At 41.0% G+C, this 26,808-nt stretch overlaps 3 protein-coding genes across 33 annotated transcripts in view; 1 reads left to right on the top strand and 2 right to left on the bottom strand.

Moving 5' to 3' along the window:
* OTUD7A (OTU deubiquitinase 7A) overlaps positions 1-18,779 on the bottom strand; it is a 168,320-nt gene extending 149,541 nt beyond the window's left edge. For 15 of the 29 annotated variants that reach the window (XM_046899294.1, XM_046899295.1, XM_046899272.1 and 12 more), the window contains exons 1-4: positions 18,652-18,779; positions 16,992-17,133; positions 15,860-16,431; positions 8,067-8,168 (exon numbers count right to left, since the gene is read on the bottom strand). The gene's annotated coding sequence lies outside the window, so the exon portion shown is untranslated. Of the gene's footprint in view, positions 1-7,140; positions 7,217-8,066; positions 8,169-13,783; positions 13,914-15,859; positions 16,432-16,765; positions 16,855-16,991; positions 17,134-18,651 lie in introns of those variants that run through there. The other 14 variants (XM_046899287.1, XM_046899288.1, XM_040706868.2 and 11 more) reach the window with 7 other exon arrangements.
* GCNT3 (glucosaminyl (N-acetyl) transferase 3, mucin type) lies at positions 13,903-16,411 on the top strand. Its single transcript, XM_425064.7, has one exon. The coding sequence runs from the start codon at positions 13,955-13,957 to the stop codon at positions 15,242-15,244; it is 1,290 nt and encodes a 429-aa protein (XP_425064.2). The 5' UTR covers positions 13,903-13,954; the 3' UTR covers positions 15,245-16,411.
* A 2,978-nt stretch (positions 18,780-21,757) lies between the features above and the next one.
* Positions 21,758-26,792, bottom strand: GTF2A2 (general transcription factor IIA subunit 2). 3 transcript variants are annotated; one of them, XM_015278899.4, is made up of 5 exons: positions 26,751-26,792; positions 26,228-26,392; positions 25,133-25,237; positions 23,738-23,864; positions 21,758-22,073 (listed from the first exon to the last, which is right to left on the bottom strand). In XM_015278899.4, exons 2-5 carry the CDS (start codon positions 26,297-26,299, stop codon positions 22,048-22,050), a joined length of 330 nt encoding a protein of 109 aa, XP_015134385.1. In that variant the 5' UTR covers positions 26,300-26,392; positions 26,751-26,792; the 3' UTR covers positions 21,758-22,047. The 3 variants fall into 3 exon arrangements, with proteins under 3 accessions (XP_015134385.1, XP_025009644.1, NP_001075177.1); XM_025153876.3 differs by having other exon boundaries at positions 26,729-26,783; NM_001081708.1 differs by lacking the exon at positions 26,751-26,792 and having other exon boundaries at positions 21,866-22,073; positions 26,228-26,439.
* Between the last annotated feature and the right edge of the window lie 16 nt (positions 26,793-26,808).

Raw genomic sequence — 26,808 nt, 5'->3', positions numbered from 1 at the left:
AGATCTGTCCTTGTAAGTCGTTAAGATACTCTAAACTGGATGAGAATCCTTTACTACTTTGTCTTTTTCCTAACAAAGCTATCATTCCTTGGTTGCAACGTTGTCCTCCATTTTCTCTCCATTCAAATGCTGTTGGGAAAAAACAAAAACAAAACAAAACAAACAAACAAAAAAAACAATATATTCTTAATGCAGACAGGGCCACCAAACTGTAGAGGACTAGTGGAAGAGAAAAAAAAAAAATGAACAAGAGACTCCAGACCACTCTGAAACCTAGTCTCAGCTGACCCTTGCATTTGCCATACGAAGATCACCTTCATTGCACCATGAGTATGATCACAGGCAGTTCTCTTCTGATGCTTAGCTGTTTCTTTCAAGGTGAGCCTCCAGCTGGAACACTCCTAGCTAAAAGCACCCCATAGGCAGGACAACACCTGTGGCCATCCTGAGCAGCAGCGTGGATCCAGCTGCGACCCAATCTGATCTACCCTAGCAAAAACAGTATCAGAAAGAATTTAATGATCTCCCTCTACGGGTCAATCTACAAACTACTACATGCAGCACACTGGATCAAGTGGCAGTCACAAACTGTGGCACTTGTGCTTCTGCCAGACCCACTCATCCCCACAGTATACACAGGTCAACAGGAAACTTCATTTCTTATATATACACTCCTGACATGCTTGCTTGCTGACAAGCAGCTGTCACAAAAGTAGACAAGGAAACCCAAGATGCGCTTCCTATGGAGGCCTGTGCATTCAGGAAAACTGAAAAGAATGAAGAGAGGTGATAATAGAGAGCACAAGTAGTTCTAAGGAGGCTAGGCAATTTGAAAGCCTGCATATCCAGTGTTCTGATTAAGCCCATAGGCCCCAGTCAGAGAACATATGACTGCACATTTTTCAGTATATTTCTTAACACTTATAAACTTGATCTCTCCAGGTGCCCAAAAATATTAACAAGCCAAGATGTTGATCTAAATGAGGATCACCTCACTTCAAAAAACCCTGCAGGACAAGGAAGATCAGTTCCACAAAAGAAGTATAAAAATGAAGTATCAAAAATTAAGGAGTCATTGCTTTTTGTCATGGCAAAGTCCATTACTAAACATGAAAATTAACATCCTGGTCTTCTCTGAGGCTGAAATAGTCTGTTTTCTTCTTGCTTCCATTACCTCTTTGTTATTATAGAGTAATAGTATTGGAAGAATACTGGAATGTATGTGCACATCGTACCCAAGTTGCGCCTCTGTTTTTGAGAGGAAAGAAGCTTTATTTTCCCTCAGAAGCTAGCTTTCAAATTAGTATTCCGTGAGATTTCTACAGCTGAAGTTTGGCATGATCAAAACTTATGCCACATATTTATACTGTTAGAAGATTCAGGCTTAACCCAGTTTATCTGCATACTTGTGTTTTATTGGCCATAAGTTATTGTAAATGTTATTTAAATAGACTTCAGAGGAGGCAAATGAAGGGTTTCCCTCATCTGCCCTTCCCATCAACATTTATTTTAATCAAAAGATTTCTATCATCTAATAAAAACCACTACAAAATATAAAAAAAAAAGATGGAAAGAATTAAAGGGAAGTTTGATTTGTCTGAAGGATAACATCATTTTAGTGATTCTAATAACCTGAAAAGACAGATTTTCTGAATAGGCATAGGCATGAATCGACAAGCTCGTATGAAGAAAGCATTTCCAGATTATTCCTTTCTAAAGTTCCTTTAAGTACTTGTGTGGGAAAGCCAAGAAAAACGGTCCATCAACACCAGTAAAAAAAACAAACAAACCAAAAAAATCAGAGGCATATGCAGGTCTTGAACTTCTAGGTCACTGAAGTCATCTGTTACAGATCAGTGAATGTTTGAAATGTATAGTTCACAGCTGCTGATTGACTTACTCATCAGACAGAAGTCTTGACTCATTTTCTGGTGTACCTGCCATCATTACAGTCGTCTTTTCCACTGCTTACATAAACAATCAAAAAACAAGTGGGTCTACCTACTTCCTTAACAAACAAAAAGGTGAATGGGCCTACTTCATCCAGGTAAGCGTTATGCTAAAAGCCATGCTGTTCTTAAGGGAAAAAAAAAAAAAAAAAAAAAGAGTCTTTAAGTTATTATAGCATTTGCCAAGCAGGCATTTGCCCAAGAACATTGTATTCACATACTTAAAGAAAAAAAAAAAAAAACACAAAACTTGTTCAGCAGTAATTTATGAGGTGACAAAAGGTGACAAAAACTAACATAGTCTATTCAGTCATTTCACAGAACGAATCAGAAATACACCCAGCTCTACCTGAACCCCATGCATACAGCCAACAGCACATTTAAAAAAAAAAAACAGATTAATTTGTAATTTGTTCAAAAATAGCGTTTCACAAAGCAAATGAATCAACCCAAAACCTGCAGCATTTCAGAAATGCTTGGATGCAAAGTTCCTCCTCTAGCCAACAGGACTGGTCTCAGTGCTTATTTTAGTTAGGGAACTGGATTTTTAATTAGCTTTCTCCCCTTGAAGAGAAGAACTTCCTTTTTATTTTGTTTCCAGTAGAAGTAATTCCTAAGCTGAGAAATTACTCAGCAGTAACTGCAAGCTAGAGTCCTGTCTCAGCAAGACAGAGATTTGGACAGATGGGAGTGCATATATAGAGAAAAATCAAAAGCTAGGTGCAGGAAAGAAATCAAGGATGCACAGTGAGAATGCCAAACGATAGCAGACAATATGCCATACTGGGCTTCAATGTTAGAGGCTGTGTCTAAGTTCAAATATTCGAGAGACAGGATATAATTTGCTGATTATAGTTGGAAATTCTGTCTCATAATACTTTTGTGCTCCTGCTATTCAACAGCATATTGGAAAACCTCTACAGGTTATACAGCAATGTAGAGTATAAACTGTTCAGACATACAGCTTTTTCACCATGATAGAGTGTAATATTATTGACTATTACATCTGACATTGCTCTGAAGAGTCCTATTCTCTTTATGTTAAGTATATTTATATGTACACAAGATAAATTATTTAACTGAAGTTCAGAATTAGCAACTGGCAGAATGTCTCACACTCATTTATTTGAATCATCTACTGGAAACAATAGAAGAACTTCAGCTACAATTGAACTCTTCACCTACAGCTGAAGAACAGGGCTAGTTAAGGGAAAGGAGCCAGTTCCCTCAGTCACAAATTACCTTCAGTTTCATTAGAAGTACCAGTTGACAGTGGGAATGTATTAGCAGCAGATCCTGCAAAACATAGATCTATTAGCAATAGATCCTTCAGAGAGATCCTTATGTAAGTTGCAGTATTTAGCCCAATCATTTGGCGTTGAGGGTTGCGGAGAAATTGACCCACACTGCCAATTTTTTGGATCCTGATGTTGAAAAGAAAATCAAGCTATGCTGCAATGACTCAAAGATACATAAAAACTGTTTCCTAACAAGTATGATGTACTTCAAGAATATCTTCTTGAGAGATCTGAAAACTTGTTTTTAAGGGGGAGATTTGTACCCTTCTATCAGCTTTACTCCTTGAACTAAGAAGCAGGACAAATACACTTTGCAGGTATTCTTGTAAATCTATCTGTAATTTGGCACTCCACCTACAAGTCTTGTGACCACATCTGATATTTTAAGACAGGAACTAACAGAACACTGATGATGTATCGACAATCCCAAATTAATAGAAGAACAACTGGAAGCTAAGTACCTGGACAAGCAATTTACATTGTTCCCTGTATGAAGGAAGAAAATAAAAACAGACTTTTGTTGCCCTTGTTGAGAAGAAAATCTTATATTTATTCTTACTAAGAAAGTTCTGTAGATTTCTGACTGTATTGAGTATTTATTGTGGGTTTGGTGCCCAGTTTCAAAAAATATCCCATTTTTCTAATCCAGCATGCAAATCACTACATTTTTAATGGAGGCAACAGATAACCAACATGTCTCTTCTCCAACTAACGCCAGTGCTTCTCCTCATGCAGGGTGTCACTGAATATTTTATCTGCAGTCTTCAATATACTTTTTCCTGATGACTGCTAGTCAAGAGACAGATCACTGCCCTGTCTCCTGTGACAATACACAGGGCCCTCAAATGTCACTAGCAGGCGGCAGATTTAACACCAAGAAAATACAACATCCTACAACGTGCTCAGCTGTGAAACTGCCATGGATTTAAAAAAAGAAAAGTGTTCAAAAAGCAGCTCATTAAACTGTTTCAAGAAAAGCCATCTTTTGAGATTAAACACAGGAATACCACCTCCATCTCAGAAACTCTCTGAAGCAAAAACTAGGAGGGCACACCACAAGGGAATAACAATACATGCCTTTATGCTACTTGGTACAACACTTGTGAGTGTCACAGATGAGGGACCAAGCCAGCTGGACTTGTATCCTAACCAACATGTCCTCGTGGGAATTCTTTGTTCTTTATAAGAGGAGTGTTTGAAAGAATGATTTTAAACAAAAACCTTCATAAGGCAAAAAGTCTTCTGGTGAAAAATCCTATCTCTGAGGGACCTCTCTCCAAAAACAGAATTGCTAATACATGTCTGTGACATTCTTTCTCACTGCTGAACACATTTGCTACTTATCTCCTGAAAAAGGGGCTTCATAGCTAAGAAAGCTTTATGGACCAGAAGAACTGTGGGAAGGGGACTGTCTACACTGATCAATCAGTAGATGTTATTCTTGATTTGTGAATTCATATCATGTAAATGTTTGAGCATAATTCCAAGTTCCCACTTTTTTGAGACAGCGGAACACTGTAATTGAACAAAGGCCATATAAGAACTACCTCCTATTCTTCTGTTTCCAAGATCTGCTGTGTCCTAAGGCTTCATTTACTCATAAATACTATATACTGACCTATAAGGAAACAATAATGCCTGACTGGGTCACATCAGTAGCCCTCTAATACAGCATTCCAACTAGGGTAATATCAATAGGAGATGCTATTCTGGGACAGCACAGAAACCTAGTCACTTTCTGTGGCCCCTTACCCTCGTACAACCCAGTATCCACAACTGTTAAAAAGTGTAAATACGGCAATCACATCTAGAGTATTTACAAAAGGAGAATGTGCATCACTGTGATCTGTGACCACTCTGCCAATTTGAGGGGAGAACAAATGTAACAAAACACAATTCTTTAAATCTATATTCTAGCTAAAATGCTATCACTCAGGCACACAAAACCTTTCCCAACCCCTGTGGCTTCACTACACATTGCTTGGATATTGACAAGCATTTCTTTAACATTACTCGTGGCCACTTCAAGTGCTTCAAAACAAAACAAAACAAGAGAGTCCACACTGGCACCAGTCCCTTTGATAAAAGTTGTGTCATTATTGTTCCAGTTACAGACAACTATTTTCAGTAAACTCCAGGCAGAAAAAGATGAAATAAGGGGAGAACTACCCAGATACATGGACCATAGTTCACATCCTTCTATGAAGGACAACTTTTTCCTCTTCTTTGTTGGACAGGGTTTAGACTGTAAAGTGTTTTGTGTTTTTGGTGGGGTTTTTTTTACATTTAATTCAAAAGAACAAAACCACAAACACCACATTCACTAATTAGCTTTCCTATTATATTATAAATATTCATACTAAAAAGTAGAAATATGCCTGTCAAGCCTCAGCAGTAAAACCATAAGAGTATTGCTAGTCAACAGGGCTTCAATTACGCTAGTATGTAATAAAAGAAATGAAACAAATGTGTATTAAAACAAATCTAAAAGTACTTGCAACAAACTCCATTTCTTCTTTTCAGGAGCTTTTGCAATGGCTAACACTGTGCACAGCTGATGGGCAAGCTGATGGACAAGCTATCAAGATTTTACCATTTTAAATTTCATTTCACCATTTTAAATGCACGCTGGTACTCTTACAGAATGTATTGTTTCTGGATGCAATCTATTGTTTGCTAAAATATACCCTTACAAAAGGTAGGGTTCCCTTTTTTGTCCTTTTTGTAATGGTAACCATAAAAAAAAAAAACACAACAGTTCAAAGCAGCTCTTTTCTGAAACAACCTGCTGAATTTCAACTTAGTTGTGACTGAAGTATTAATCAGATAGTCAACCTGTGAATCAATTTTTAACTTAAAACTCATTTTATACTATTTTTCCTCACCTTTCAGCAAGCCGCTTAGTAACTGGAAGGGCAAATATTTATCAGAACATACATTTTCACTTCATAATCTCAAAAACCTTCGCTTTATGATAGTATTGTCAGTTGCCAGGACACAGTCCAGGGTTAAAGTGATTAACGGTTACTCACTATTGTTTGAAATAGATGTGTGAAATGACCTGGAAATACCATTCATTACTGGCACCAAACAATACTAAAGTGATCTAAAAATGAGCAAAAATGGCTCATCTCTGAAACCCTCTCTCATTCATGTACATGAACCATTTCACAAAGAAGAGTCAGACACCATACATTTTTTTTAGTTCATTAATGACTGAGGAAGCTACAACTAAGAGGATCAGGCATAAGCAACTGAATTTATCCCTGTTTAAAGCAAAACACAAACCATCGTCTCTGTTTCTCCTTTGCCCTTCACCACCTGTCTTCACTTTAAAGGAATTCCTAGGTTTATTCATGGACCTTAGTTCAGATTATTGGTAGTGCTTTGTGTACTGATCTCTACTACCATCACTGTTGAGCACAAAAGCAGCAAAAAAGAGCACATAGAATTTAAATCTGAAAACAACCTGAAGATAGGGACGCGCTAATGTCCTGTCTTTTAAAGAATGAACTACTACTCTCTACTCACATTTGCATTTGCAGTTAAGGTGTTTCCCATAGGCCTACAATTTGGTACTCCTACAGGACCGACAAGTGACGTAAACCAAGTGCCAAAATCTCTTGCCATAAAGAAAGGTCTTTTCTTATAAGTAGAAAATAAATGTAAGAAAAAAAAGAAATGAAAAAGAAACAAAAAGGAAAGTTAACTCAGTAAAAACACATATTTCCCTTGCTGATTTCTTTTGTGCACTTGCTTATACAGCATTTCATGAGTGTGAATGTAGGAAGTGCTCTACATCAATTCTACAGATATTTAAGGAAAATTTACCAAACTCACTGAGCCCAAGATATACGGCAATAGGACAAAATCCCTGCCCAAAATATTCTTACCTAGCTGTGGAATATTCAAAAGCAATCAGACTGAGTGTAGCTCTAAACATATTCAGATGCATTTCTGGGCAGCTACAGAGAAATGAACTGTCACATTAAATTTTTGACAATCTGTATATTAGCCTTCAACCTGTACATGAATGTCATTATGTTTATGACCAAGAAAAAATAAATAAAACTGAAAAAATTAATGCAATTTTATTACAGAACTGAAAGCTCCAAAATCCAAAGGACTACACAGACAGCTGCCAACAAAACAAGGAACAAAGCTAACATGCTTCTATGATTATTTTATCGTTCAGATACAAAATCTCTCTAATAGTTTCATCTATTTCAGGAACTCCTTTATTAAGTAACATTCCCTTCAACAGGTTAGTTATCATGGTTTTTCCATTGTGATAAATGTACAAAATGAATTTTGTTCTTTTTGTTTCTTTATTCCTACAGCTCTGAATGCCTCTATCATCTATCTAAGAGAGTTTTGTTTGCTGTTTTGTTTATATTTCCCACACTGTATGAAGCAATCCTTTTCTAGAAACAATAAGGCATGAGCTAATGCATTTATTATCCCCAGTATCACTGTGTTTTCCTTGTGTTATATCCTTCACGAAAACTCAGGTTATTTTTTCCCAGCCAGATCAGTTTCCAGTGTTGGACACCACAGTCAGAAAGCTGTCGGTTTTAAAAGTGGTTTAAAGGACTTATTTTTCAAGCACCTTTACCAGCATCTTTCCACTATTTGAATGCCTCTACAGTGATCTGCATAAGGTGAGTAAATCCTTATCCCCATACTTTGCCAGTGATTTTGCATTATACCTTATCAGAAGAGTTCCATTGTTGTGTAAAACATCAGCCACTAAGAAACATTCTGCTGATCATATGTTGATTACGACTACCCATTTAATCTTTGTTCAAAGCATACTCACTGTTACTCCATATAGTCCAGCTATCGACTGTCATCAATGAACGCTGAAACTCTTCCATTTCAGTAATATTTCTACAGACGTCCAAAAACTGGAGCACCGATCCTGTAATTATAAGGTGAGTAACATCAGTTACAAAATAGGAACTGCTAACTATGATACAATAAATACTGCATTATGATTTTCATTTATATGTTGCCTTTTCATGTTCTGACGTATCCCTGTGATGGCTGACTCAGAGGTATTACATGCTCTTATGCCATTTGTCACAAACTGCAGGGAAGCAAAACTCCAAAGAAATGACACCTATCAGTTTCCCCAAAGATTGACTTAATCTCTAATTAGTCATAAAAACAGCCAAAAAGATACATGTGGGCCTGTTAGAATATAGGACTGAGCCATGTAACTTTCAAAATTAAAAAGCAAGAAAACCCAAGCTAAGGTATGAAACAACAGGTTGGAATTTCAAGAAGCAAAATCTATGTAAGAACATCCAGAGTTCATCACACTGACATTTACTATGAGGTGTACACTTGTAAATATATTTACATAAGCTTTACTAAATTTATTTTTACACCAGAATGTTTCCTTGTTCCCTATTATCCCACTTGAGGAAGAGTAAGATGTGTCAGAATTCACATAAAAAGAACAATTAATCTTTGCTTTCTAAGGGCAAACATTGTGAAGGTTATCACAAAGTTCTCCAAAAGCTTGTCAGTACTTCAAATTTTAAAACTATAATCCAAGTATGATTCTACAATTTTATAGATAAAAATATCACAACAGCACAGTGAGTAAAAAGAGGAGGTCTGAGCAGTCAAGAAAACATAAATCTAATTACTTATCAACACAGTTCAAAGAAAGAATTGATAACTAATAATATCAATTTCTAGTAGACATAAATAAGAAAATTCCCTTAGGCCAACACACAAAGAAAGTGGAATGCAGCACTTCACAACACAATGACTACTATATTTTAACACAAAGTGTGTACTTAACAGCAAATCATGCATAGAGTACATTTAGGAACAATTTTACTTAAGAAGCAGTCAGTGAGTATCACTAATTTTGTTTAACTTCCCTTTATTACTCAACCAAAGCAACTACAATATCAGAACCAGCCTTGAGTATTTTTAAGTGGGTCTGCAAAATCAACTTTCAGGCTTCGGGCAGGCAGGCAGACATTGTCAGGTGACTAATCCACATAACCTTGGGGAGAACCAGCAAGCTGACTCTCTATATTTTTAGAGTATGTTATCTGTAAATTGGGATGATCATACACGTTATCTTTGACAAGTTGGCTATATCATAAATCATCTTGAGCTGTGAAATACACAGAGTGGACACCAGGACAACTAGAGCCATCAGCCTCCCTATGCAAATAGGAGCTGACTATGGGAGAAGGAATAGAGGAAGACAAGAGCAAGAAAAGTTATACACAACCTTTTCCTTACATAAGTCATACCCTTATCACATATCTCTGTCCTCTCCCTAGCTCTCTCCCAGCCATTAGCAAAAGAGGATCCATTTACAAACAATCGTTAATCTATTGGGTTTACGTGGCAATGTTTCGGAAGGGAGGTAGAGGAGGCCTATGTGATTACAGAGCAGGGGTGCCCCAGGCCAGGCACAAAGAGCTGAGCCAGACAGTGAAGCTGGTGGTGCCTCCATAAAGACTGATATAAGAAAAGGGGGAAAAGGGATGAAGGACCGCTCTACAGACAGCCTCCGTACTTGTTTGACAAATTCAGGGAAGACAACAAAAATCGGAAGAGACACATATCATCTACTTCTTTGTCTAAAGGACAGAACATACACAAACAATTACTTGATACTGCTTTTCACTGATATTTTACACACTTTCAACTCTCACCTTGTGAAGTGTGTTGCCTTATGCTTACCTTATTTGTACCTCACTCAGGTACTTCCTTCTGTTTAACACTTTACTATCTAGCTGATACACAAAAGCCCAAACAACTATCAGACACAAAGAGTAAAGGTGAGTCATGGTGCTGTGAACATCAAATTCCTTCTACTGACACAAAAATGCAAAAAGCATATTACAACAACCTTAGAGAAGTTATCTAAGTTCTTGCAGATAATTATATTTCACAGCAAAACCAAATGCATTGAAATAATCTCTATCTCATATTGTAACCTACTCTCCTACCTCCAAGCTTATTGCTCTCTATGCAAATATTCGTGTGGCTGTGGATTACCTCATAGAGGCTGCTTGTACTGTAGGATGGTTCCTTATCACCTACTGTACTATAGCATCCTTACGCGTATCCTTATCACTAGGACAGCTGCTCTGCATACACTTTCAAGCAGTCATTTTTGTGCTCAGAGGGAGACAGATATTAACACTAAACAAAGCCAAAGCTTTGTTCCATTTTCTTTTTGAGCCCCCAGTTTACAGGGAAGCATTCTGGAAGTTTTATTTAGTTACAAATAAGAGCATAAATATTAGTAGTTTTTAAATATTAAATTAATAGTTTTTAATCCTTATTTAGGATGAAAACAAATTCTTAAATCTTGGGTTTTACCAACAATACATGGTTTGTGTAGGCTACCATTTCTCTCAAGGAAAAAAAAAAAGATTTGCAGGAAGCATGAAGTAATTACGTCTCATTTAATTCACCTTTCATGTTTCTCTAAGAATTAAGCTTCTTCATCATGGTTATGCAATGGAAAAAAACTCTTCCATATAGTGAGATAGCAGCTTTGTTGTGTATGGTATTACACAACTAAAATGTCACCTACTGATCTAAACTGTCACTATGGACATGAACTCATTTCATAAAGCTTTTTAGATGTGCGCATGTTGTCTATAATGCGCAGTGCTCTATTCAGACAAGCCAGAATACCAACCCTTACAGAAACCACAAAGGTTTAAATTGTAACGACGGAAGCTGCAGCTCATCTGCTTAGCAGACAATAAAACAAATGCTCCCTGTGCTGATGACGTGCATTACTACTTGCTCTTCAGAGAACGCAAAAGGAAACAATACCAAGAAAAATTGGTGCTAAATAACAAAGAAGTCATTCACAGAGAGTTGCTCAGTACATACAGTGTGATACATTGATAAACCACCCTGGAACGTGTTCAGAGTTTCAGCTAAGTGCATAGCTCATATTTCCCACACAATAGAGTTCAAAAACCCACCCTGAAATTTGGAAAGGAGGACATTTCTGAGCCTCCTGTAGAGATATAACTCCTTCAGGTTACTGCAGTCTGCTGTTCAAAAAACCCAAAAAACCTTGGGGAGAATCCATGTACAAGCAGCTATCTACCACTGAAAGCAGCAGAGTTTCAGATTCATCAGCCTGAGATTAAATTCACAGAACGATGACAAGCAAAATCAAAATTTGTTCTTTACTTGGCATTGGACTTTCCTAATAAAAAAATACATTTTTACCACTTGATAGAGATATCAGCAAATATAATTTGTCCAGAGACTATCTTCCACATGACTACTATCAGTGTGTATGGCGGCAATTTCAAGAAGGATGTTTCTTTACAATTTATTACCTATGGGTCTGTTCACGTAATTCCCATCGTTAGGCGGCACGCAATAAAACAGCACCAATCTGCCGCCACTTCAAGCTGGGTTGGGTTTATTTGTTTACTTGTTTATCAAGGTTTTGGCGCTGCTCAGAGATCAAATACACTGCCAGCCTCGAGGTCAGAGCTGAGAACACTGAAAATACATTTTTCAGGTCTCAGGTTAGACTTATCAATTATCAATTTTTAACAAAGAACTGGGGCTGTTTACTCATATAAACGTGTGATAGGACAGTTACAGTCACTTTTCAAGCTCCTGAAAAACACATGCATGAAAAACACACCTGTGTTTCTGAATCACGAGACCATAATTTCCACAAAGTTATACCAAAACGCATGCTACTGGCATTAAATATGAAAACCCATTAAAAGAGCTCTCAAGTGGAGTCATCACTTTTTCAGCATTTCCTAAGAATCACCTAGAACCTCAAAGCAGAAAAAACTGTTTACAGTGCTATGTAGTATCTACAGTATCTACAACACATAGTCCTGGCCCACAAGATGAAGATCAAATATGAAGTTTGCATAATGAAATCAGAATACAGGTTCAATATGAAGATATCATCTTAGATATACCAAGTCCACAACAATCATCTTTCCCCCATTGGAATGTACTTTGTCCAGGTGAATCAACTCTGCTGCAAACTGAAGATAACTTAGAAACTTGGTGAAACAAGTTACGTATATAAACACTCAATCAGAAATCTCAGTATAAAAATTTGGGAAGTAACAACTACTGTTTTCAAAAACCCATGCAGAACTACTCCTGGTTCTCACCTCTGCTGCATGTTCTGTGTGCTTGACATATCTAGAGCCAGATAAGTAGTAAGACACACCTTTGTTTGCATTTCAGAAAAACCAATGTCTTCCTCCTTCCAGTTACGAATGTCGAATTCTTACTATTTTCTCACTTTTTAAGGTAGCCTTACAAAAACGGCCCAATTCTTTTGCAGTTTCTTTCTTTTCTTTTTCTTTCTTTTCTTTTTCTTTCTTTCTTTTTTTTTTTTTTTAAGCAGAAATTTCATTGGAACCAACACTTCTTCACAAATGTGCAACCAAATTCTTTGCTTGGGTCAAAACACGAAGTGATTCAGTACGACTGCTCAGGCAGGTGCACATGCAGATGCACCAGTATTCTTTCACTTCTTTATATAAGCGGACACTTTGTGGCTATTCATCTATAACCCACCGCCTCTGTTTTCAGCTTCTGCTCCTACTGTAAAAACAAAGACTACTTTGAGCAGCTACCAAACACCATCTGCAATGATTCCCCCTCAGTGACCTCCCCATGCTCTGCCATTTTAAGACCTCATCTGGGATACCGTGTCCAGGCCTGGGGCACCCCAATATAGAAGGTATGCAGAGCTGTTGGAGCAGGTCCAGAGGAGGGTCACAAAGATGCTTAGAGGGCTGGAGCGCCTCCCCCATGAAAAAAGATTGAGGAAGTTGGGTTTGTTTAGCTTGGAGAATAAAGGGCTCTGGGGAGACCTCACTGCAGCCTTCAAGTACTTGAAGGGAGCTTCTAAGCATGAGGGGGACCAGCTTTTTGCATGTTCTGAATTGATGGAACAAGACGGGAAATGGCTTTAAACTAAACAAGGGGAGATTTAGGTTAGATATTAGGAAGAATGTTTTTTACTCATAGGGTGGTGAGGCCCTGGTACAGGCTGCCCAGAGAAATGGTGGATGCCCCATCCCCGTCAGCACTCAAGGCCACGTTAGACGGGGTCCTGGGCAGCCCGATGTGGTGGCTGGCAACCCTGCCCACGGCAGGGAGGTGGGAACCAGATGGGCTTTAAGGTCTCCTCCAACCCAAAACATTCCATGATTCTATAATCCTTTACTAAAGCCCCAAACGTTCCGGGCTAGCAGACACCCTGCTGCAGGGGGGCTTCCCACCTGTAACACCACTGCTGCTGCTCCCTGACAGGATGCCAGCACTGCAAAAGGGGCACAGATCCTGCAGTTACCTAGTAATACTTTTCTTTCAAAGCACAAGGTTACGTTCTAGAAGTATTTTGCTTGCTCTGCCAACTGGAAAGTGGTAAGATAAAATATTTTCTTCCACACAGACACACAAGATATCAAGGTACTAATAAAATGAAGCAGTCATGCAGCAGGGAGGGAGGGAGGGAGGGGACTTCCTTTTATTCACCTGCGCTGACTGCCCCGCCGCTGTTCTATCCGGCAGGAACGCGGCACCGTCAGCCTATTCATCGCGCGGCAACGACTGTTTCACCGCTCCCTCGAGGCGACGCGGGGCGCCCCGGGGCGAGGCAGCGGCGGGCCGGGAGGGCAGCGCTTCGCTCCCAGGCGCGGGCCGGGCATGCGGCTGTGCGAGAGGAAGCCCACGGCGACGCGGCGGCGTTGCGTGGTGCTGCTGGGCTCCCTGCTGCTGGCCGCCGCCGTGGCGCTGCGCGGCACCACCCGACCCTGCCGCGACGCCCACCCGCGCTGCCGGAACCGCCTCTACGGGGCGCTGCGGCTGGAGCCCCGCTGGAGGCTGGACTGCGCGGGGGTGGTCCGCGGGGACGAGAAGGCGGTGCGGGACGCCCTGCTGAGCAACCTGGAGGTGAAGAACAAGAGGGAGCCCCTGACCCCCGAGGAGTACCTGAACATGACGAAGGACTGCGGCAGCTTCAAGGAGAGCCGGCGCTACATCGACTTCCCGCTGAGCGAGGAGGAGGCCGACTTCCCCATCGCCTACTCCATGGTCATCCACCACAAGATCGAGATGTTCGAGCGGCTCCTGCGCTCCCTCTACGCCCCGCAGAACGTCTACTGCGTGCACGTGGACAGCAAGGCCCCCGCCGCCTTCCAGCAGGCCGTGCGGGCCATCGCCGCCTGCTTCCCCAACGTCTTCGTGGCCAGCCGTCTGGAGAGCGTGGTGTACGCCTCCTGGTCCCGGCTGCAGGCCGACCTCAACTGCATGCAGGACCTGCTGCGGAGCCCCGTGCCCTGGCGCTACGTCCTCAACACCTGCGGCACCGACTTCCCCATCAAGACCAACGCGGAGACGGTCCGCGCGCTGCGGGTGCTGCAGGGGCAGAACAGCATGGAGTCGGAGAAGCCGACGGCCTACAAGCAGGAGCGCTGGAAGTACCGCCACCAAGTGGAGCAGTTCATCGTCCGCACGGCCACGGAGAAGCCGCCGCCGCCGCTCCGCTCGCCCATGTTCACGGGCAGCGCCTACATCGCGGTGACGCGGGCCTTCGTGCGGCACGTGCTGGAGGACCCCGAGGCGCAGCAGTTCCTCGAGTGGGCCAAGGACACCTACAGCCCCGACGAGCACGTGTGGGCCACGCTGAACCGCGCGCCCGGTGTGCCCGGCGCCGTGCCCCACAACGACAAGTTCCAGATGTCCGACATGAACGCGCTGCCCCGCCTGGTCAAGTGGCAGTACCTGGACGGGGACACGAGCCGCGGAGCGCCCTACCCGCCCTGCACCGGCCGCTTCCAGCGCAGCGTCTGCATCTACGGGGCCGGGGACGTGGCCTGGATGCTGCGGCAACACCACCTCTTGGCCAACAAGTTCGACTCCGAAGTAGACGATGCCGCCATCCAGTGTCTCGAGAGCCACCTGCGCCGTAAGGCCCTCCTCGGCCGGGGGCTCTGAGGGGACCGCGGGCGGCGGGAACTGTGGGACCCCCGCGAGGCGGCGCGCGGGGTGCGCAGAGGGCGGGAATCCTTCCGCGGTCCCTGAGGCGAAGGGACGGCGCGCGCAGAGCGGGAGCGCCGGTGCTGTGGGGAGGAGGGGCCGGGACTTCTCCCGCCGCTGCCGGTCCCGCACAGAAGCGGTCAGGGGACTCTCCGGCCGCCGTTGTAAGCGAACGGACGCGGTGTTTTTCCATTCTGTGTGCAGTCTGCTCACAGAAGTGACGCCGAAGGTTCGCTGTTAGACAGAATGGGGCCGGTCCAGGGAGCCTCCGGGTCCTGGGACAAGCTGAGGTGAGGCGAGGCGATAAAATTAATCGGCCTTTCTGGAAGGTGCCCGCCCCACTGAACAGCGGCTGCTGCTCCTGTTTCAGTCACTTGGGAGTCCTCTAACAGCTAGCCATAGCCAGTAGCCACACAAAAGACCCTTCCATGAAAGCCAACACACCAAAAGAGACAGCTCCTCGGTGCTCTGTGCCCTGCAGTCACCTGAGGAAAGCTGGCTGTGCCTTCCAGCCCTTCTGCACCTGCAGCACAGGCACAGGACGTGTAAGTGGAAAGCAGTGCACAAACCCACCTTGTCTGACTTCTTCCTCTGCCTCCTTTCCTCCACATACAGTTTATTTTTATAGAGTGCTCTCTGTAATGTAAGTGCCACATCCAGGGGCGTGCTGGGCCTTTAGAAGAACAAAACAAACATCCAGTGTGTTCTTTTTTATAAGCTGTAGGAAAAGTTTGTCAGCTTTTGTACCTCACCCATACGTACCTCACCCAGCTCACCTTAAGAGCAGCTCCTCCACACACACACAGCAGCTCCTCACGGAGAGGCTGAGGGTTTAATTCGATTGCCTCTGTGCTGTTAACATCTTGTCCCAATAATTTTCTAATCAATAAACACTTTCATCTTTGTAAGTTCGAAATCTCATGTGGGGAACGACCATCATCCAAAGAACATCTGAAATCAATAGCTCGCTACATTGAGATGAAGTTAAATTATTGCTGAAGCCACGCAGTTCTTTAAAGCGTTGATTTAAATAAGTGATTAAATGAGTGACTTAACAAGGTGTACCGCTGTAATTCTGTTGGGCATTTTAAAATAAAATGATAACTGTTGATTTTTAAAATGGCACAGTGACGTCGCAGTAATTGCTGTAGCCAAAAAAGACAAGGCAAGCTGTCAAAGAAACACTCAACCTATCACTGGACATTTATTTACCACGCACCACCCCCCCAAAAAAGCAAATAAAGCAGTAGGATTGATGAATCTGTTGAGGAATGATTTCCAAGTACTGTAAATAGAAATCTGCTACTATGGAGATTTCTGTTAGTAACAGGTAAAACTTAAAATGATTTCAGCAGCCAATTCAGCATTAAATAACAAATATCTGCATATAGTATGTTCCCTTAGAACATCTGTGTTGACCTGGCACAAGAACTCACATTTCCCAGCATAGAAGACTGCATCCAAACTGTAGCTGCTTACTGTGATTATGTGTGTTGTAGCTGGCAGGACTGGGATAGATTCAGGTTTGGTTGATGTTCTTCCTGCTCTGTGAAGAGCCCTCTGAGCACCTACAAAGAGTAAAAATGTTCTTGGGGCAAGGGGGGAAACCTCAGCCTAAAACAGTGAAAGATTCCCAAAGGAGGGACCTCTCTGTTGTTTAGTAAATGCATCTCTAAAGAAAGATTTGTACTTAGAGGTTACTTACAGATTTATCACAGTAAGTTCCTGTCTCTGTCATTCTGTAGATACGTGCAACTTTTAAAGTTGTTTTTTCTCTCAGAAATTCAAAGTGTTGCTTATACAGAATGAATATCAGCAAATGTTTTTATAGACTGACAGAGACTGCCCTGAACAAACAAACAAACAAAAAAATCAAATGGAGACAGAACAACAAGCACATAGATTTGAAAGCTATTAAAAAGCCACTTTGAATCAGTTTCATGTAAGTCTCTCGGCAAAGTCAAACTAACTTCTCTTTTAATATTACGTATAGAAATCTGTGCTCTTCCTGGTTAAAATATAGCATTTGCGCACACTGGAAGAAGCTTGCCCATTGAATGGGAAGGCCTCAGGTGGAATCAGCAACCTACAGTTTTACCCCTTCTTGGGGAACTAGTTTAACTATACACACAAAGTATTTTTGTGCTACAAACATATGCATGCTATGTCACAAAAACAGTATCTTACAGGGTTTAAAAACCTCTTACACCAAGAGGTTTTTAAAGTATATTTAGTCCTTAAATAGAGTCCATCTGCCCAGTTCACCAAGTGTTATTTTTAACCTGTCTACCTTGAACTGCTTGTTCTTGACAATTTCTAACTCTTTACTATTTTGGTTGAGAATCTTTGCTCCCAAATCTTTGTTGTAGCCATAATATTATGAGGCAGTCGATTATCTTCAGAGTGTTTTGGATACAGCCTTTTACACAGTACATGGCCAGTCAGACAGAAACAAGGGTGGAAACAGTCAACGAGTAGTCAGACTCTCATTCTCTGACACCTCCTGGGTTGTATGCACTCTCTCTTACAAAATATTTACTTTTTCAACACGATTATACTATTTTTACCATCACCAACAGCATTCAAAAATTTTGATTAGTCACAATTTATCTCTGATAATTTGCTTCCTAAAACAAAGGTATATCTTGTGCAAATTTATTTTCAACTCACCCTCTCAGGAGTAACCTAATTTATTCTGGAGGAACAGGAGGCTACTCCCAAATTCAGAAAGTGAACTAAGACAAAAAGATTCTGGCGCAGGAATGTTCACAGCACTTCCTCTTCCACAGACATTAGAAATTAGACATTAGAAAGCAGTGATACAAATAAAAAAGTGACGTATATTCCTATCATTTGTAACAATGAGGAGACATAAAAAACCTCACTGAATAACTGTAACTTCGTATTCCATAGATCTCCAAGTATCACAGAAGTAAGTTCAATAGCATCTCAGAAAATTGGCAACAGGGACACAAAGAAATAATCAAGGTGGGCAAGGTTAGCTGTAGAACTGAAAAGAAGAATCAATTTCCAATAAATTCACAGACAAATCTTAGCCCAAAGTAGAATATAGAATCATCCCACAAAAACAGATTAAATTCCCTACAAACTTCATCAATAAACTCCTGAACTAAGTTGGAAATACAGTCGCATCAGAAATTTCATTATTAGTTTGGTCCAGTAGATGAAAATCTACTTGTGACCCTTCTGTCTACAGATCAGTTGCTAACTTACAACCCAATAGTTAAACAAACCACCAGCTGCTCAAGGAGGAAATATGTTGCAAATTGCCATTCGAGATATGCACAGGAGGAAGGTGAAACTATAATTCTGAAAATATAATAACATTTTTTTTTTAAACTCACCTGTCTTTAATCCAAATGTTTCTCACATTTGCAAGAACCACGTAGTGCGAGCTGATACTGTCCTAACGCATACCTTAGCAGAATCCACAAACAGCTCTTCTCAACTCTAGTCAAGTGCATCTATTTCCTTCTTGCTTTGCATTTCCTTCGTATTTTAGATTATCTTCTCTGAGATGTCCTATAATAAGGAAATGAGTCAATGGAAATAAATGTGGAGGAAAAATTTATTGGTAATAGATTTACAGGTAAACATTTACAGGTTAGAAATAGCAAACAAACTAGAAGGGAGTACGACCTTCAGAAACAAAATACTGGTAAAATATGTGCCATCATAAGCAAGATTGATTTGGTCATTGGTTACACCACCATAACCTGACTAACTTATACAATAAAATTGATCTTTGAGCAAAACTAATTTCCTTATGAAGTTCACCCTCTAATGATAGTGAAGCTTAAGTCTAGTTCTCCCATTACAGTCTCACTAGAGTTCAAATGCTCTTTACCATGCTCCTCCTCTTTATTTTTTATTATTAAATTTTCTTCCCATTTTCACTTAGGAACTGTTAGAGCACTGAGAAGCAAAAACAAGCCACTAGTACTTAAACTGAAATACCACTTCCTATGTTGCTGAATATACTGCAAAGCAGACACCCATGTTGCTGTTAAATCTTACCTACTTCATGGTACCATGTTACAAGATCACCCTGACAAAACCTATCTTCTGGAAATTGATAATTATTTCTGCTCCATGCTTACTGTTCTTCTTTTAATCTCACTCTCCAATAACATTTGAAGCGATATTCACATCCCTGACTGAGCAAACAGCTTGCTTTATTTAAGATCTAGTTTTGTGCGCTGTAGGAATTCACAGAATCCTTTCCTCTCTCACAGGCAGTCACCACAGCCATTTTTGTATTGGGATTTAGTCTTTCACTATTTTTTTTTTCTCCCAGATTTTTTTTTTATTTATTGCAAAGTTTCTTTCCAAATATAAACATCCATTGCAGCTCAAGGTCAAAATGCAAAGCTATCTTTTGCTTTTTCTCCACTACGGACAGCTGGGAGCCACTGAGACTTTTCTGAAATTAATTGGAAAAAACAAACCCTAACAAACAAGTGAACCAATCCATTACAGCTGGAAGAACCAAACAGGTAGCAGCAAGATGCTGATGCTCTAGCCAGTGAGGCACTTTTGCATTAGATATGAAAAAGATATCTTAGTAAGACATACTTTCCATCCACATTGGTTTGGTTTTTTTTTTTGGTACTTGGTTAACTCAGGCCAAACAAAAGGCTAATCGAGAACTTCAGTGGTACTTAAGCATTTGCACATTCTTCCACTATGGAAAGAGTTGAGTGCTTCAAGTTTTGCACATTTAAATTCATTTCAGAACGTCCATCTCCTTTTCAAATAATTCCTTATAAAGCAAGGCAATGTGAATCACCGGATAATTAGGGTACGGTGGGAGTATTACTGTTAGGCATCACTCCAAAGAGTAGCCAATCATCTTTCTCCAAAGGACCAATTCTAGATCTCCACGAGAACTCTTAATATTTTTTCCCCTTTTCTTAAACAAGTCAGTAAAATTCTTTTGAATTTACAAACTTCCATTTCTGATCGCTCTCACATCGATTGGAATTTTACCAATTAATAAGTAGCAGACATCTTCAGTATCAAAATAATTTCTCCTTCATTTGGAATTTTTCTTTGCACACATTAAACATGCAAAGAAGCAAATCAGTGCTTCTTAAGTTATGTATTTTCTTTCAATTAACAATTAAAGTAACTCTATGGATGCAAGTGCTAACGTAGCAATGTACAACTGCTGAAAGACAAGAGAAGTGTGATGGAGGAGCATGAAGGAAATGCTAGCAAATTCATTCTACACAAAAACTTTGCATCACTTTAATGCTGCTGCTTTTTTTTTTTTTTTAAATGGAAAAAGACTGTAGCAAATACGCTAATGCACACTTAATTGGAACTGAAACCAATATATACTTATTTGCTTTAGAAAGGAGTCCAAGGGCTACAAAGAGCTGGAGATCAAGATGCTTCGGTCCAGAGACAGGAAGACTGCAGAGCTGGAGGTAGGAACAACCAACAGATTTCTTAGGATTGAAATTTAGTACGACCCACAGTTATCAGAGAACATTTAAACCAAGAAGTCAGACAGAAAAAAGAAAAACCACAGGAGGGATATACATTTACACCCTTCAGGATAATTACCTCAGTACACAATTGCCAGGCTGTTTAAATAAGAGCAATAGTCTTGTTCTTTTGGTTTCAGAACTGTTTCTTATCAAACTGCATTACACAGAAAACATTTTAACAGAGATACAGGACAAATAAAAATTGTAATGATCACAATACCTGGAGCTATGAAGGAAGTCTGTGAAATCCTCTCATGCAAAGAAAAAAAAAAAAAACCTTGTCTATGGAAGATATTCCAGGTTTGGAGAGGGAAGTGGATGGAAGGATTCTAACTTATCCTCAGTAACTGAGGCTTTTGATGCTCATCACTTCTCCCACTTCTGACTGAGAGCATTAAATTTCTGGTTTTAAATGCCTTCTGAAGTACCCATTCTAGGCCAAAGACACACATGGATACAACAAAGAGTGACTAGATAAACATAAAAATAAGCAGCACTACTATTTTTTGAGAACACAGCACAATCTTTAAGGTCCACTTCCATGAGCTATGCAATAATATTTTAATACTCAAGTCAGTGTATTACTAGCAGAGTACCAAATGGATTTGGTATTTACAGATATCTACTACCTACCAAATAATAAATACATCTATAGACACCTATTGTCTATTTAATATGATAATTAGATGCAGTAACAAACAAAAGTATACTGATGAACATGAGCTGCTGTTTTTGCTCGTGCCATCTAATGCTATTTTGAAAATGCAGTTTTCTTTTCTTACTGCATTTCTGGCAGTACTTTGCAGTCTTTGCAACCATACTCAGATTAGACCCTGCAACTGAAAGCCCTTTGCATTTGCAACAGTACTATAAACACAATTATACAACACTGCAAGAATATATTAATGTCTGTTTTTAAACGAAGCTTTCCAATGATCACTCATTCATTCACAAGTTTTTAAATAAAAGTTTATTAGAGAAATTATTTTGAACAAAAAAGACAACAGTATCGTTGTAACTTTTTAAAAAAGAAGTAACATTGTGTTCTTCATGCCCCATATGGTGAACTGAAGAAATGCTACAGGTATTCCACTGTATTCCTGTGACGCTTTCTTAGTATGGATTAACTCACATCTGCACCACAAGATGCAAGTAATGCAAGTACAAACACAGTCCCTTTCCATGCTTCTCTCCAGAAAGTGCTGCGTATTAACAGAAAATATTGCAGGCAAACCACAGTTCTATTCATTCTGCAGCATTGGAACCAGTGTCTAGGAAAGAAAAAAAGCAATGTAATACATACCACCCCACAGACTTAAGTTAAAGAGAACAAGTACCATTCTTTAATACCTTCCTCGAACTCAGAAACACCCCCCCAAGCATTTTAATATAGCACATACTCTGTACCTACCCAATTCCCTTCACTGCTATCAATGCGAGGCATGAACTGGGTGTGCTGTTTCACTTCATTTAGTGATACTGAGAAGAGCCAGCGCAAAACTTCAAGGTCATGCATACATATCATTTGCTAATAAGGTGCCAAAAATAGAAGAGGCTTTGTTCTAATTCAGTGTTACGCACTTTACTGCAGGCAGTCACAAGCATACCTTGCTAAATCACATGACCTGCCAAAGACAGAAGTTAACACATCCCATAGCAAAAGCTCCTATGGAATCGGTGCTACTGTAGTATATGTATCATGCATTTTTAAATACCTGCGAGAACAAGCATGACCTTCACAGAATAAGTGAGAGCAATACTCTGTTCTAACTTGTGGCAGAAGTACCAGTTCTGCTGTTACTCCTGTCACAGCTTTTTTGTTCTTAGCACTGTGGAAAAAACACTTATCTTTGGATAAAGACGGAAGACATGTCAATGCTTACTACCATTTTTTAAAGCAAGTTTCTTGGGGAAAAAGAGCTGAAATTTATTAACAACTTTAAAATCACCCAGTTTTTTAAATCTTATCTGTATACATGCAAGTGAATATGTTTAATAAGATGAAAGTAAGGTTTCCTCTTCTAGCTCTAATGAGCACACAAAAATAAACAGAGTAAGATTATATGCTTAGCTAGCAGCAGAGGCTGAACAAACAATCGATTCTGACAACTATTTAGAACTACAAGTTGACATGACCCCTATAATGATGCCAGAATCCAAGAAGCCACGAAGAACTTGTTTCGTGGGTCTAGGTTATATACAACTAAAGCCTTTTCCATTCTTAGTTCTTCCTTTAAGCATCACCTCTAAGAATAAAACCACCAGCCCCTTTTCACACAACAGTGACATTCTGTCACATCAACGGTTTGAGATGTTGTAAATCAGCTTGCCAAAATAGTCACTTAAATGATTTTTTTCCAGTAAAGAACTTCAAGCAACACTGACAAAAGTAATCCAGTCAAGCAGATGGGGGATAAACTCCTATAAGCAGTGTACAGAGTGGGCCCACTGAGCAAGACATTAACTGTATCATGTGATCTGCCATGCCAGCAAAAGCTTTTCATGTGCATGGGTCCCATGCTATCAAATCTAGCAACCAATTGCTCCAACAGTTGAGATAATTGCTTGCTCAGACTGATGAAACAGTATATGACTTCACTAAAATATGGTGCTGCTCTAGCAAACTGGTTAATACTGCAAAAATCACTATGCAGGAACTCAAGCCAGATTAATTCTGACTTTGGAATCACGGTAGTGGTAGCACTTCCACAACAGGTGTCCACGGTCTCTCACACATTCCTATTTCAGTGCTTATGAGTTACAGAAGCATTCAGCTGGCTTTTGTTTCATTTCTCATCATATGTTAAGCAGAGTTCAGAGCCTACTTTTGCCTGAAAATACAATCAATCTAGCTTTAATCAGATGAACAGTCAAAGCTTTCTATAAATGAAAAAGTCTAGTGCCTACGCTTATTTATATTGTATTTCATACTTACTTTTTCCATCACATGCTACAATTTTCACTTTATCCACTTTCACAAGCTCAGTGACCTCCCTGAATTCAACATCATTCAGTACAAATGTCCATACGTTGTCACAGAACCTGTATGTATTCAGAGATCCCTTAAAAAAAAAAAAAACAGAAGATATTTTCTATAGGTAGCAGCCCAAAATATCAGAAAATATGACATTTACTTCTTATAGAACTATGGACCTTCTAGAACTAAAAATCATTTTGCCATAAAGCCAACTACAATCCTGAATGCATGCAAACACAGCAAGCAAGCTACCGGAGAAAAGTGGCGTTTAAATGCCCTCCAGTGGCTGAAGTTTTCAAGACCTTTCAATGTACCTTTTCAACGCAGGGATGTTACAGTCTTTGCAAAGGGAAGTTCCATAGGTATGCTGAAAAGGTTTATACCTTTTCTCACGTGCATTAAGGAACTATGTAACTTACATTAGTATCAGAAAAGATTTCTTAAAACCTGAGGAATATGAGCAGTAATCATAGGAAGATGTGAATTCAGCTGTTTAAACTGTTTAAATAAAAAAACCTAAACACTGTGACATAAAAGGGTATTCCTACACTTGGCATATTGTAGAGGCATTGATACGCACACCTTTGGGCCTTTATTGCCTCATACTTTAAATTGATTCTTTTGGAACTGAAGCTCCAAGTAAAAGTTTTTTGTTCTCCATCTTCTGAACATTTTCTATGCCATGCTACATATTAAAAACAATTACATGAGGGGAAAAGCGCTCTTCTAACACGTCTCCATGGTTAAAAACAAATCTAAAATCCTATAAGCATGCTTCATTTCTGCATTCTGCACAGACTGCAGAGAAATATTTAGGACAACTTTTCTCTCAATACTGCAATCAAATTAACATTTAATAATTTGCTGGCTATCTGCCATTAACTAAGGTGGGTGGCTGTGAAAAAAACCAAGCTTTTCAGCACACCCACAGCAAACAGATACAAAATTAAAATAAACCTGCATTTCTCTCGTCTCTTTTCCTATCAGAGCTGTGGCTGAAAACCTGGCTTTATCTCACTTGTGCAGAATACAATTCAGGGAAGCAAAAGTCTTCCCATCTGCAGGACACTGACAACAACAACAGTGCACATTGAAGCTTTTCTCCCTTCCTCTGCTTTCATCCCACCAAATACCCATTTTTTATTTCTGCATTCCCTCAAAAATTCCCTGACAGAACAGGAAGATAATAAGCTTCACAATTAAATACAGAACATACAAAGTAGGCAGTCGTTATTTCAGAATCATAAAGAACCGTTTTAAATCTCTGCTCACAGCACACAGTTTTTAATGACATTCTGCATCAACACTCAAACACCATCGCTTACCAAGAACTGTGATGGGTAGGTATCTTACCCTGAAATTGACTCTGTTCCTGACTCGTTGTGCCAGTGCCGAATTTATAGCTTTATCAAACTGAAGTAGCACCTGAAGGGCCAGCTGAGGAGTGATCTGCTGTGACTGAAGCGGTGTAAAAACAAGTTTTGAGTTGCTTCCACTTTTACTCAAAAAAGAAAAAAAAATGCACTAAAAACTAAGAATATCATGTGAAAGTTTATGTGAAGAGGTCTCTAAAAGAATAGCTTACAGAAGCGTTACAGAAGCACTGTCATAGAATTGAAGAATGGTTTGGGTTGGAAGGGACCTTTAAGATCACCCAGTTCCAGCCCCCTGCTGTAGGCAGGGACACCTCCCTCTAGCCCAGGTTGCTCACAGCCCCATCCAGCCCGGCCTTCAGTGCTTCCAGGGAGGGGGCATCCACAACCTCCCTGGGCAACTTGTTCCAGTGCCTCACCACCTTCAAAGTAAATAAATTCTTTCCTAATATCTAGTCTAAATCTACTCTCTTCCAGTTTTAAACCATTTATCCTCCTCTTGAAACTACCTGCCATTATAAAAAGTCCCTCCCCAGCTTTCCTATAGGCCCCGTTCTGTTACTGGAAGGCCACTATAACATTTCCTCAGAGTCTTCTCTTCTCCAGGCTGAAGATCCCCAGCTCTCTCAGCCCGTCCTCATAGGGGAGGTGCTCCAGCCCTCTTGTAGCCTTCGTGGCCCTCCTCTGGACCTGCTCCAACAGCTCTACGTTCCCATATTTACCTTTGTTTTCCCATCTTAATCCTGGGAGAAGAAATAACGTACTAAAAGATTTTTTGTGCTACATGAAGATTTCTGCTGTTAAGTATTAGTTGGAAACCAGCAGAAGAAGAGGAAACTGACTGCAGTGTTCCACAATACTCTGACTATAGCTCTACTAGACCACACAACAGGGGAGAATGCCACATCAGAAAACACTTTCGTCTACAACGTTCACCCAAAGGCTCCCATGTGAGCGTAATGCTAATTGTTTTTGATCTCAATCGGTAAACGTACTGAAAGCCGAGACACCGCCCACAGCACGGCTATAACCGCCCCGCAGCTCCCGGCAGCTGCCCCGACCCCGGCGCGCGCACCTGAATGAGCTCGTCCAGGCTCTCCTGCAGGCTGTTGCCCAGCGTGGTGTTCCGGTACAGCTGATAGGCCATGGTTCCTGTGGGGCGCTGGCGGCCTTACTGACCATCCACGGCTCGGGACGCCTGCTGTATCCTTGCTCTCATTAATAAACCAGGAAAAACAACCTACAAAACGCAACGCGGCCCTTAGCTGTCCAGTACATAGCAAGAGCCAAGAGCCCAGGCCGCTCGGTGCGGGCGGCAGGCCGGAGCCGCATCAGCACGGCCCGAACGCGACACGCGGCCGCCGCCTTTGTCCGCCTCCCGTTCGGCTCCCAGGCCGGCCTCGAGCCCCCGGCGCAGGGCGGCCGTTACGGAACGCCGGCGCAGGGCGCTCCGGCAGAACCGGGCGCTGCGCGGCCCCGCGCTCCGCCCGCACGCCCCCGGCACGCCCGGCCGCAGCCCCAACCCCAGCCCCGCGTTCTCCCGAGGCCGCCCGCCAGGCCCAGCCTCGGAACTCCCCCTCCTGCCGCCGCAGCCTCACCCGCTCCGAGCGGCCGGAAGAAGCACTGGCCACGCTGACCCCCGACCCGGAAGCGGAA

This window comes from Gallus gallus, chromosome 10 (assembly GCF_016699485.2).
Source record: "Gallus gallus isolate bGalGal1 chromosome 10, bGalGal1.mat.broiler.GRCg7b, whole genome shotgun sequence".
NCBI classification, from domain to species: domain Eukaryota; kingdom Metazoa; phylum Chordata; class Aves; order Galliformes; family Phasianidae; genus Gallus; species Gallus gallus.
This window is presented reverse-complemented; position numbering and strand designations above follow the sequence as displayed.